The sequence below is a fragment of the Hippoglossus hippoglossus genome, chromosome 4 (genome assembly GCF_009819705.1).
Source record: "Hippoglossus hippoglossus isolate fHipHip1 chromosome 4, fHipHip1.pri, whole genome shotgun sequence".
NCBI classification, from domain to species: domain Eukaryota; kingdom Metazoa; phylum Chordata; class Actinopteri; order Pleuronectiformes; family Pleuronectidae; genus Hippoglossus; species Hippoglossus hippoglossus.
The window spans coordinates 25768194-25781001 of NC_047154.1; the positions used below are offsets into that span (position 1 = coordinate 25768194).

The 12808-nt window shown below is 46.5% G+C and overlaps 2 protein-coding genes across 2 annotated transcripts; both read right to left on the bottom strand.

Annotated features, from left to right (window-relative positions):
• Positions 1-982: 982 nt before the first annotated feature.
• Positions 983-4851, bottom strand: foxf2b (forkhead box F2b). The gene is made up of 2 exons (XM_034583634.1): positions 3379-4851; positions 983-1645 (listed from the first exon to the last, which is right to left on the bottom strand). Exons 1-2 carry the CDS (start codon positions 4352-4354, stop codon positions 1473-1475), a joined length of 1149 nt encoding a protein of 382 aa, XP_034439525.1. The 5' UTR covers positions 4355-4851; the 3' UTR covers positions 983-1472.
• A 3961-nt stretch (positions 4852-8812) lies between these two features.
• LOC117760584 (forkhead box protein Q1-like) lies at positions 8813-10817 on the bottom strand. Its single transcript, XM_034583706.1, has one exon. It carries the CDS (start codon positions 10653-10655, stop codon positions 9765-9767), a length of 891 nt encoding a protein of 296 aa, XP_034439597.1. The 5' UTR covers positions 10656-10817; the 3' UTR covers positions 8813-9764.
• Between the last annotated feature and the right edge of the window lie 1991 nt (positions 10818-12808).

A 12808-nucleotide genomic window follows, 5' to 3' on the forward strand; every position in this document is an offset into this window, starting at 1 on the left:
TAAACTCATTTAAAAACGTTTAGGTGCTATAATATGTAATGACAATCTATTAATATAATAAACAATAGATCATAACATGTAAAACACACAGGGCTCATTCTGCTGCATTGAATTCATTTTAATTTTGATACTTTAAGTTTCTGCTAATTTAGATTTTAAAATTCAAGGGTTTGACTTCAGCTGCATATTTTATTCATTTCTAATTTACTTTGACTCAATTAAATTAGTCATCATAATTTACTTAACAATTTTTCTACAATAATAATAATCACCGCTGCATATTAAAACAAAACCCGTACATGTCACTGTTTTAAATCCTCTCTGAAATTATGAATTTGATAGTAAAATGTTTCTTCAATTGAAAAGTAAGATTCAAGGAGGTTGTCATATTGTTTATGTGTCTTTGTTATTGAATAATAATAATTATAATTATAAACCTGACCACCAGAGGAGGGAGATCTATTCAGATCGATTATTTAAGTAAAAGTTGCATTACTGCAAAAAAAACTACAGGTTCTTGTTTAAGCATTAATACTTAATACTTCATGAAAGTATTGACTCGTGCAACATTGTCAAAGTTACACTATTTTATATTATTTCATCTCTTTAAGCATTTTAAATTGCAGCTGTTTTACAGGAGAGAACTTTAAAGTTTAGTTTAGTCGATAATCGTGTCAGAAAAATACAAACTGATCCTAAGTGTTGTACAGAATCTAAAATTTTAATGTGCAAATAATGTCAACAAGATGAGTTTAAGTTTAAAGCAGAAGAAAATGGAAATAGTCAAATAAAATACAACAACCCCCCCCAAATGAGTAAATGCACTCAGTTGTTTTCCACCAATGTGTAAAGAGCCAGATGTGCAAAAATAAACGTGTTTTTATGATATTTAATCTCAATATCACCTGTTTTTTTTAAGATGCAAAATGAATTTCAAGTTTCCCACATAACAGACATGTATTTGTATGGAAGCACAAAAGTCTGAATTTAGCCTAAAATATATATCAGCTTTATTGAATCATTTTACAAGACAAAAAGAAACCAAGTTGGCAAAGGGTTATACAATAAGTGCAGGTTTGTTGCAGTTCATGTTAGCCTCAAGCGTCGTGTGTGTCGTTATAGAATCAGAGTTACATAGAATACAAAGTGTTTGCACGTGTTACAGGAGCAAACACAATTTTTTAAGAAGTCGTGTTTGTGGAACTTCTGTTGAAGGCACAGTGGTTTTTCTTCTTCTTCTTCAGTTAAAGGCCTCGGGTGGTTTCTTCATTCGTTTCCTTACAAGATGCAAAAAAAAAAGTTTTTTCTCAAAAAGTGCGACCAAGAGAGAAAAAGAGACTTTGGGCCGCGAGGAGGAGGAAACAAACACATCCTGCTGCGAAGCCTCCGACATTACAAATGTTCTGGTGACGACCTGCAGTTTGACTGTGGCCGTCGTTTCTTTCCTCGTGGAGAGACACGCGCGCGCGCGCTCACATGACGCACGGTTTGATGTCCTGGCACACGCTCTGGGGGTGGTGGTGGTGGTGGTGGTGGTAGTAGGAGCCACCGGCCGAGGGGTGGAAGGACGAGATGCCGTTAAAGTTCAACACGAAATCTTTCCTGTCGCACACCGACGAGTGGCTCTGGTAGCGTGGGATCCCCACTGCAGGAGAACAGAGGGGGGGGGGGGGGGGGGGGGGGGGGGAGGTCAGATACATGGAATCACTCTGGAGACATTTACACACACGTGATCAGTCGAGTGTTTGAGATTTAAGCATCTTGAATTAAATGATTCTGCTGAGAAACAGTGTGGAAGGTTTGTTTTAGCTCCAAAAAATATGTTTTTACATGTAAAACATCTTCAAAATCCAAAACAGCCTTTTCCATAAACTGATTTTACCTTTTCCAACTGCTGCTCCTCATATATTTAGATTTGTGAATAAGGAATTTAACTAAATTCTTTAAAAAACTGCCTCTCAAAGGCTTTAAAATGAACAAACCTGATTCTAGCTTGAGGCCTCGTTCTGCTCAATTTATTATTATTTATAAAAGCACAAGTAAGTCCCCACTTATAGATTCATTTACAGTTGAAATGTTGTTTTTCTCAACGTCAATAGAAACTTTTAATAACATTTATTTGGAGATTTGACTCCTCTGCAGCTTCCATTGGGCGACAGAGCAATAAACCAGCAGTGAACCAGTATTTTAAAGGCCAGTGCACCTTCCTTCAGCTGCTCCTCTAAACCTGAGGGTCATACTTTACATTTTCACAGATTTACAGGCTCAGTAATCTGTGAGTAATTCCCCCCACAGTCTGAGGGAAGTGTGTTTGAATGGGATTCAGTGGCCGTGGCTCTGTGTGTCTGTAAATGAGCCTCTCTTTCCACAGACAGAAAAATAAATGGGAGGCTGCGGCTGCGTCAAGGTCATAAGGGCTCCAGATGTGACGGTGTTTTTCAGGGGGGAAGACAGCGTGGCTTTATCCTGCGGGGCCAGGGGCTCGCTGCACCCCCCCCACCCACCCCCCCACCCTGCATTGCACCCCCGTCCCACAAGACAACGCTCCTGACACCGCCACTGACCGTGCACTGCACCGTCCAACACGCTTCACCCTCCGCGCACAGGCTCAATTAGGACGCTGCGTAAAGTCGCGCCAGGCCTCTGGGCTCTGGTCTGTGGCGGTTACGCGCCGGTGCAGCTCCTCCGCCGGTGTGGTCCGACCTGCGCAGTCTTTGTTTGGTTAACCTCTGGGACCCTGTCGGGCTCCAGCGTGGCTTTTTGCTCGCCTCGGTGAAATCCCCAGACTTCAGTAAAGCCTCCGCGTGTTGTGTTAAAGGAAACGAGCGTGAAGCAGGGAGGTGGATCCATGTTCTCTCTTAATCTAATAATTCCTCCACTGGATGGTGATTTACGACTTTCTGCAAACTGTGCATTAAATTAACGTATTTTACTTCCAGCCAGTTAGAAAGTTGGTTTTTATATTGGGCCTGAAAATCATTTAGAAAAGTGACGCGTTGCTTTATAATCCAACAAACACTCGATGCAACTTTATCATTCAATATAATTAATTAAAAAGTACTTAAGTGATTTTATAATAAATATGGGAAATCAAATTAAAATGTATAATTTAAATGAAGTAGGGTCGATCAAATTTGGAAATTTATTTTTGCTAATTGCCACGTGAATGGAGCCTTTGAAATCCCATTTAATATAATTTATATTATTATTATATTTAAATATGTACTTATATACTTATTATATATTATATATAACATATATAACCCTGCTGCAGATAGACATCACTGTGTTGCATCTGTCTCGTAAAGGTGGATAAACATTCATGTGTCTGTAGATTTGTATTTGCTGTCAGGATGCGGCGGATCCCGGATCAGTTACCTGATATGTCGCTGGAGTGGCTGTCCCTGCCGTTCTGGTGGAGGTAACTCTGCTCCAGGGAGTACGCAGACATGCCGGAGTGTAAACCGGAGGATGCGGGGCTGCTGGAGGCCAGAGGCTGCTGCTTGATGTACGGGGACCCGCCGGAGGACGCCCAGTGCGCGGATGTGCTGGCGTACGGGGAGTGGCCGTCCAGCGCGCTGGCCATGGCCGGAGAGGACGGTACGGGGCTGCTGCTGCTGTCCGGTCCATACTCCCCGTTGGACGGCACGGGACAGCTCGCCATGTACGTGGAGCCGGGGCTCGGGGACATGTGGGGGACGTGGTGGCCGCCGCTGAGCCCGTCGTACCCCCCGGCCATGGAGTTGCTCATCATGTCCAAGTTGTAGCTGTTGCCGTGGCAGGCGAGGGTCGCAGAGGGAGCCTGGAAGTCGAAGCTCTGCGGGAGGATGGAGGTGCCGAAGCCGATGCCGTTCATCATCCGGTACATGGGCTTCAGAGCCTGACATTTCCTCCTGAAGCCTCTGGGTCTGCGCCGAAACGAGCCCTCCTCGAACATGAACTCACTGCCCGGGTCGATGGTCCAGTAGTGGCCCTTCCCCGGCCGGCCCAGGCCTTTGGGCAGCTTGATGAAGCACTCGTTTAGGGAGAGATTGTGCCGGACTGAGTTCTTCCAGCCCTGATACGAGCCCCTGAAGAAGGGGAAGCGAGCCTGGAGGAACTGGTAGATCTCGCTGAGTGTCAGTCGCTTGGTGGGGGAGCTCTGGATCGCCATCACGATGAGAGCGATGTAGGAGTACGGCGGCTTCTCCGGTCGCCTTAAACCAGAGGTCGTCTTTTTCCCTTTGGCGGCGGTGGACGAACTTTCTGTGGCGGCTTGTGAGCTCAGCATGGCGGGGTGCAGGACGCCGGACACCGGGCTGGATCTCAGAGGAGGCGGAGGGTCCAGCTGTTGCTGCGGGGTCTCGGTCGTCATGTCTGACGTACGACCGGCGTGTAGAGGAGAGAGGGAGGGAGACGAGAGGAGCGGGGAGATGTTTCAGAGGAGAAATATGTCGATCCGGCGGTTCCGTGTCCTTGCAAGTGAGCGTCACACCACCAGTGGTCCTCAGAATCCCAGAGCAAAATGGAGTGAAATCTGTCTCCAGTTACGCACGACTCTCCCGTTACGCACGGTGCTCCCCTGACGCATGAAGAACGCACGGCGGGTACGCACTGACAGGGAGAGAGGAAGAGGAAGAGAGAGTGGGGGGAGCTGGATATTCACTGGAGACTCAGTGTCCGGGACTTGGGCTCGTCACAGCGGCCGCACTGGGCATCACAGTGGCGCTAAGTGGTGCTATGTGGCGCGCCGGGTGGCCATCACCCGCCCACCAATCGCTCAAGTGCAGGGGACACGAAAACCCCTCGACTTATTGCGTCCAGCCAAACAAAGCTCCACCGCCTATCATTTCATAAATCTCTCTTCCCCCCTGCGTGGGACCCCCCACCCCTTCTCCCCGTCCGCACTCTCCCTGAAGTCAGTGACGAATACAGCCCCTCCACCCCCCTCCCCCCCTCCTCCTCACCCTCACCCTCCTGCCAAATCTGGCCCGAGTCCACTTACCGTCCTCAGCAGCGTCGGAGCCCCACAGTTCTCTCCTCTCCTTGTCGTCTTTCCTCCCCTCCCACTCCCTCGCTCCAAGTTCGGGCTACACGCAATTAAGCCATCTATCAAACCTCCCCCAGACATCCCAATCAACAGCGCCACACGCCAGCCAGCCCCCCCCCCCCCCCCCCCCCCCCCCCCCACCACTACCTCCTCTCTTTGATTCTACACGTATGAAGCTGGGATTTCTGCTCCATGTGCGTAAAAAGACGCAGCCTCTGCACATGAGACCCTCAACTCGCTGGGTTTCTGCTGCAGACGCATGAAAAAAGGCCCCATCTTGTATTATTTGTATTGTTTCTGCTCATGATTTCCTCCTAAACGGGTCCAGAGGATAACAAAAACAAACTGTCGCGGTGCCGGGCCGGGGCAGAGGAGTGAGAGCGATGGAGAGGTGGTGGTGGTCTTTACCGTGCGTGTATGGAGCGAGGGGGGGTGGGGGGTGGGAGGGGGGTGGGGGTGGGGGGCCGCGCTGAGTAAATGACTTTGACATGAGTGGAAGCAGGCTTTTTCCATCAAGCCCGGCCCTGGATACCACACACAGCGCGCCAGTGTCAGCTTACCGCCCCGGGCCAGAGCCGGTCCCATGGGCCCCACGTTCATTAGAGAGAGAAAAGCGAAATTAGGCGCGCGGGCGTCGACAGTTTCCTCCCCTATGGAGACATCACACACAGATTTGTCCGACATGATGGAGTTATATATCCCATAAAGATAATATCAACATCCGTGCTGCGACGGAGCGCAGATCTCTGGGATTCGAAGGACATAGAAAACACGTTTTTCTGGCTGTAAACTTTAAACCGTAAACCGCGCGCTTTTTTATTATTTCCTTTTTTATTAATTTGTATTCGTGCATATTTTTTTATATAATGTAATTTCTTATAGATTATATTTTGATGCTTTCCTTTCCACCAGCTGAGTGATTCTGGGGGATACAATAAAAAACACAACACAATAAAATTCAAACTTAGCAGGTTAAGATCAAATCCATATTTTTAATATTGCATTCCTCCTCCTCCTCGAATGTGTGTGTGTGTGTGTGTGTGTGTGTGTGTGTGTGTGTGTGTGTGTGTGTGTGTGTGTGTGTGTGTGTGTGTGTGTGTGTGTGTGCGTGTGCGTGCGTGTGTGTGTGTGCACGTGTTGGCCGTCACTGCCTTTTTTTTAAAGTTACGCCACAGCCCGGAGTATTTTCCCAAACAATAACCAGCAACAATAACCTTTTGCACTTTGCACAACAAAGGATGTGCGGATAAAATCATTTTTCCACCGCGACACACTGAGCCGCGCGGAGGAGCCGAGCGGACCCAGAAATTTCCTGCGACATCAGAAACCTGTGCCCCCCCGCTGGGACCAGGATGCCTCGGCGCGCAGGGGGAATCTTTGTTCTGGAGCCGCTTTGAAGACGCGGCGCTCCGGCGGCTTTTTACGCATCGAGATTATACGAGCTCCCAATTTAGCCTTTTGGAAAAAACAGAATCAAGCGCTCCGCCGCCACCACGGAGGCGTCAGGGGTGTTTGTGTTCGAGTCCCGGCTGGAGGCCCCATAATCAGGCCTTCTGTTTGTTTTCATGTTTGGCCTCAGATTATTGTTTATCCCCATTAAATATTAGATGGATTAGATTTGTGAGAAAATGCTCGTCGGCCTGCCTGACCTCGGGTAACCTGCTCCTGGCCTTTTGGAAATAAAACTGTCGTCACCTACATTATATCACACGTTAATAAAATAAAATCAGTAAATAATATATACTGCACAATAATTGATTCCTATTGATTATTTTTTTTTAAATTGCATCAACAAATAATTCTGGACAAACTGTTCCTCAAATAATCCCAAAACATTATTAATCAAGATATTTAAACCTATAACGAGGTTGTTTTTATATACTTTTAATCTCCCTCATTTATTAAATGGACCCAGAATAAACCAAATACATTAACTACAACAATAACAAACTGTGTGTTCACATCACTTTAACGCTAATCTAATATTATGTTGGCTGCCGGGCTGTTCTCCCTGCTCCGCCTGGGCTTCCTGTGGCGGTGCCGGCAGCTTTGGAGCTGGCTCTCCGGGCTCCGGGAGGTCAGGCGCGGTTCAGTCTGCAGGAGTGACAGACTGTTTGGACTTCCTAACATTGTGCCTGCCCTAAAAGTTTGCTCTCATAACAAGGAGCGGGTCTCGCTCCGCCTCGGGACGGGCCTGGAGCTGCTGCTCTGAGGCTGCACGACGCGCACAGGCCTCGGGGAAACACGCAGAGGGGGACGTGGAGTTTACACAGGGGTAAAAGATGCGCGTGCTGACGGTGAGGATGCTGCAGGCAGGACCGGAAACACGTGACAGCCCCACGCACACACAGGTGTGTTGTTCTGCTGTTTCACCTGCAGGTCGCAGCATTGTCCCTGGAAACAGGAGCGAGTCTCACCTGTCACCTGTCTCAGCTACACACACACACACACACACACACAGACACACACGCACACACAGACACACACACACACACACACACACACACACACACACACACACACACCAGTGTCTGCTGCAGCTGTGACGTTCAACTCAGTGAATCAGTCTGTTAGTTATCAGAGTTTCATTAAATTAGATGTTCACAGTTCGCACGGCTCAGCTCCAACATCACAACACGTTTAATTCTGACTGAGTTTAGCCACAAAACTGTGAGAAATGACTTCAAAATATATCTTAAATCAAAAATAACTGATGGTTTCAAACCAGACCACAGACACACACCCATCAGCCACAGCATTAAAACCAGTGAGGCCTTTACCTCTTGTAACGTTGGGTCTGCTTCTATCCTAAATTAGAAAATATTTTAAATAATGATAAAAAAAATAACTATAACTCAGTGTCACACGTTCTTCTTTATCTGTACAGTCAAAATAACTTGATATTTTTCTGTAGAGTTACTTAATTTAATCCTCAGTAAATCATTGACATCTGTCTTTATTTTCAGAACAGCTTTTATTTTGTAATCTCATTTTGATGGGGAATTCTAATCTTCTCTTAAAATCCCATTAAAATTAGTTTAGTATTTAATTGGGGAAACAATTCTTGGTTATGTCACATTAAAAATATAAAATAAATACATATACAAACAAGTCATTGTAGATTATTACGAGAATGAAGTTTTTTACATTTTCAGATGCAGTTAATTCATAATAAATATAAATGTATGTGCAGATGAGAAGATGGTTTTATTAATAGTTTTCTCGTGTGCATGAGGAACATCTGGTCACGCGCCTGCTGAGGCGGGGGTCTGTGTTTCAGGACCGTGGAGAGCAGCTGGACCCACCCTCCGGACACGAGCCTGCAGCACTGTGTGCGCGCACAGAGACAATATACAGGGTGTGCGCGTGCGTGTGAAGATGTGGCCACAGTGGGGCTGTGTGTTTTTGTCGAAGGGACAAATTACTGAATTCATCACTTAATCATTTTAATGGTATTTTTTAAACTATAATAGTATTAATGTCAATCAGTCACCCATGTAGAATAAAATAAAAATAACACTAATATGATTTAGTAAAGTCTCCATTTCTCTGAGCTCCTCTGGATTGATAATTATTATTTAATAAAACATTAGATTTTCTTTTTCTGTCAGATTTTATTTGTAGAGTCAAACATGACATTTGAAATGCAGCCACATGTAACGTTGTAAGAAATGAAGCTGAATATTATCCCCACTGCATCTGTGCTTCTTATAAATCCACCTGCATTTTTATTCATTTATCAAAAACTGCACAGCCCAAATACAAATATCACAATTTGATGCACCGGATTATAAAGTAGTTTATTGTACTTTAGCAGATTAGAACGAAGAAACAACACGATAACAATTAACATAAACATCACATCATAGCAATTTATAATTTACTCTGTTATTTTATTGTGCCGTCTTTTATTTAAACCATTTTCTTAAGCAACACATTTTAAATATAAGAAATGAGGCGATTTCTAATACATACGTTTACATGTATTATTTCTATGATGATGATAATGATTTTTGTTTTTTTAAAGATTATGAGACAAGTATATATTTTCCTGATTTTCCTTTCAGATGGTAAATTCCACCTTTGGAGTGTCTGCTGTGGAGCAGGTGTGTAAAGGCCTGCTCACACATCTGCACATCTCCACATCTGCTTCTATCAAACACCTTCTGTTCACGTCTGCAATGAAACACTCAGTCAACATCAGGGTCCCATCGTTTTGTTTTTTATTCATAGAAAATACCAGGCATGCATGAATCAATCTCAGTAAAGAGCAGGACATCTTTCCATGCGGTTCTAGTGCAGCCACGTGACTCTCAGCGCAGCTCAGTCAATATTTTGTATATTTATATTTATATGTACAACAGTATTTTATACAGCAGGTCATATACAAAACATGGAAATATAAATAGATGAATAGTTTTAGGTTTGAACTCGGCACAGGGCTGCCGCGTCATACAGTAGAAATGACCAATGAACCATGGAGAGGACACACACACACAGACACACACACACACACACAAACACACGCACACACACAGAGGAATGTCCTGTGATGTCATCAGTCACCACACACATAGATCGATATTAACATGTTTTTCGCTCCTCTCCAGAAAGACGCACGTGACGGCACAGACACGGCCCCACGCGCTGGAACAGCTGAAGCACTGGAAGTTAAGACCCATTAGAAGTGCACGTCACGGTTCAACACACAGGTCTGACGTCAGTCCGCAGCCTTTCATGACAGCAGGGAGTCTATATGGAAACATCGCGCCCTGTTGGGCACCCTGAACGCGGCCTCGGCTCCGCCCAGGCCCGGTGCCGTGTGCTGGAAGTATGTGAGCGCGTCCCTGCCGGGCCCCGTGCCGCCGGACGCCGCTTCGGACAGGTACATGTGCTGTGCCGGGTAGTTCAGAGGATACGGCAGCACATGGGCCCCTGGGGGCCAGTAGAGCCGGTGGCCGTGGGGGTCCAGCTCAACGTGGCAGTCCTCCCTGCGTTTGAAAGGTGTGCTGAGGATGCTGTCGATGGCGAAGGAGCTGGAGAACTTGGCCCCCACCCTCTCCTCCGGGCCGGGGAGGCGGGTGTCCTCGCTCAGGATGTCCGGGCTCTCCTGCTCCTGCTTGGGGCCCCTCTTGGCGATGCGCTTCCTCCTGCGGCGGAACACCCCATCGGCGAAGGTGTACTCGCTGTGCGGGTTGAGCATCCAGTAGTTGTCCTTGCCCCAGGGCCGGGAGGGGTCCCGCAGCACCTTGAGGAAGCAGTCGTTGAGTGACAGGTTGTGGCGCACGGAGTTCCTCCAGCCGGTGTAGCTGCCGCGGAAGAACGGGAACTTCTTCATCAGGTAGTCGTTGATCTCTGCCAGGGTGAGGCGGCCGCTGCCGGACTCCCGGATGGCCATGGCGATGAGGGCGATGTAGGAGTAAGGGGGCTTGGGTCTGCGGGTGTACGGCTTCCCCTTGGCGCCGTCGCCTCCCTGGATGACAGGTGCCGGGCTGTTGGCCACGCAGTCCCCGTCCGAGCCGAGCTCGTCCCCGGACAGAGGAGACGGGACTCCCCCCTCTGCGTCCATACACAACTCCAGCGGCTTCTGCACGAAGTGGTGCGCGGAGAAAACCTCAAGTTTCATGATTCCCCAGTAGAGAAGGTGGCTCTGCTCCCTGGAGTGTCTCCTCTGGGGGAGCGCAGCAGCAGAGCAGGTGTAGCGGTCCTTGGATCAGTGGAGGCTGGTGTGGAGCGCGGCGGGCACCCTGAGCCTCTGTGGAGCAGCAGTGCGCAGATCTGTCTCCGGAGACACGCTCCTCTTGCTATAATATAATGCCTCGGAAGGGGACGGCCCACAGGCGGGGTTAGCAGCCGAATCCATTCAAGCGATTGAGTGATGTAGTCTATATGTTTACAGTTGGACGGTGAAAAGAAGAGAGGGGGCGGCTATTAGAGTAATTAACCTGTCAAGACTGTTTGACGGAGGGATAGATAGATAGATAGATAGATAGATAGATGAATAGATGAATAGATAGATAGATAGATAGATAGATGAATAGATGAATAGATGAATAGATAGATAGATAGATAGATAGATAGATAGATAGATAGATAGATAGATAGATAGATAGATAGATAGATAGATAGATGGATAGATGAATAGATAGATAGATAGATAGATAGATGGATAGATGAATAGATAGATAGATAGATGGATAGATGGATAGATAGATAGATAGATGAATAGATAGATAGATGAATAGATAGATAGATTAATAGATAGATGGATAAAAAACTGTGTAAAACCTTCTTCTCTTTACTTGCTTATGGAAACAGAAAAGTTAGATTAGACACTTTTACGCACAGCAGCAAACTTTTCCTGAAGCGCCTCCCGAGTCTCAGTCGTTGGGTAAACACAGGTCAGACACACAGAAATCATAGAAAACTGATAAATGAAAGGATGTGATGTTTTCAGCCGGTTTCTTCCTTCCACCAGTGGAACGGAGCAGTAACGCGGTGAAGAAGTGAAGAAGACGCACACTGCCCGATGCAAGCTCCGGGGTTGAGGGAGAGGACTCAGGTAGAGAATAAAGGAAAACGTTGCCAAAGAGGTCACATGAAGTTCAGACACTTGGACCATTGCACCTGCATGCAAAGAGCAACCGGAGAGACAGGACAGAAAACAGGTATTTCACTGTGTTAGAAGCAGTGATGCAAATGAGAAGAGAGGGAGGCTGCCTCTCAGAATGTGTGCGGATTAGACGCAAAGCAGATTCAGTAATAATAATCATAATTTTCTATATTTCTTCTTGGTTGGAATATAGGTTCTACTTTGGATTTAGCTCGTATTTCTCAGATTTTATGGTCGAGTCCTTTTAGTCATAAATCTTTCCAATGAGGAAACAGGCATTGAATCAGTGCACCAGGGTCCTGCCACAGCATTTCCATTAGATCCAGTCCAAACCTCACACTGGTTAGAGGGAGCCAGGGCCGGAACAAGAGATTTCATGGTCCTAAGCTGCAGTTCCTCTACTTTGAAATGGAGTGGGGGGTGTTTTCCTGGTGAGGCACTGAGGGATTCAGATGTCACCGTGAACTGAGACAACTTATTATCTGCACCTACTTATTATTTATTTATTTTGTCAACCAAAAGTCAACCAATATTCATCTTTTAATTAAATGTCCAAATGCTATCTAGTGCCACGTGTCCCTCAGTGAAGTCATGTTGAAATGCTTCATGGCCGAAAAAACAATTTAGTCAAATGACTTTCTAGTTTGTAATCAACCCACAAAAGTTTCACAACAAAAGTGTACCGGTAATGAAATAATTTGAAAGTTTTCTCCTTTAAATCGACGAGTAAAATGAAGTCACAAAAGTCAAAAATAAGACTTCACACCGGAGCGCACCCTGCTGGCAGCTCAGTGCAGCTACACACGCGTCAGCTCCACGAACGGGTTTTTACGTAAACTCCTGAGCCCGACACCTGTAAACCAAATATCTGTTTGTTCCACTGACTCTGCTCCTGTCAACACCGTTCAGCTCCTTGAAGACACAGAAAGAGAGCGGAGAGTTACTGTGAGTTACGAGCCTGGCTTCAGGCCAGAAATAATCATTAAACTGTCTTCTGCGGCACTCCTCCTCCTCCTCCTCCTCCTCCTCCTCCTCCTCCTCCTCCTCCTCCTGCTCCTGCTCGGACCTCACTGGGACCCGGGTGTTGTAACGTACTGTACGTTCAGCTCTGTGCTCACATTCATGTAGGTAAACACAAAAGATTCATTACAACCCTGTAACACATT

Coding starts and splice junctions, on each gene's coding strand:
- LOC117760584 (XM_034583706.1), bottom strand. CDS start 10,655: ATGAAACTTGAGGTTTTCTCCGCGCACCACTTCGTGCAGAAGCCGCTG.
- foxf2b (XM_034583634.1), bottom strand. CDS start 4,354: ATGACGACCGAGACCCCGCAGCAACAGCTGGACCCTCCGCCTCCTCTG. Junction 1,646..3,378: donor CCACTCCAGCGACATATCAG/GTAACTGATCCG, acceptor GTTCTCCTGCAG/TGGGGATCCCACGCTACCAG.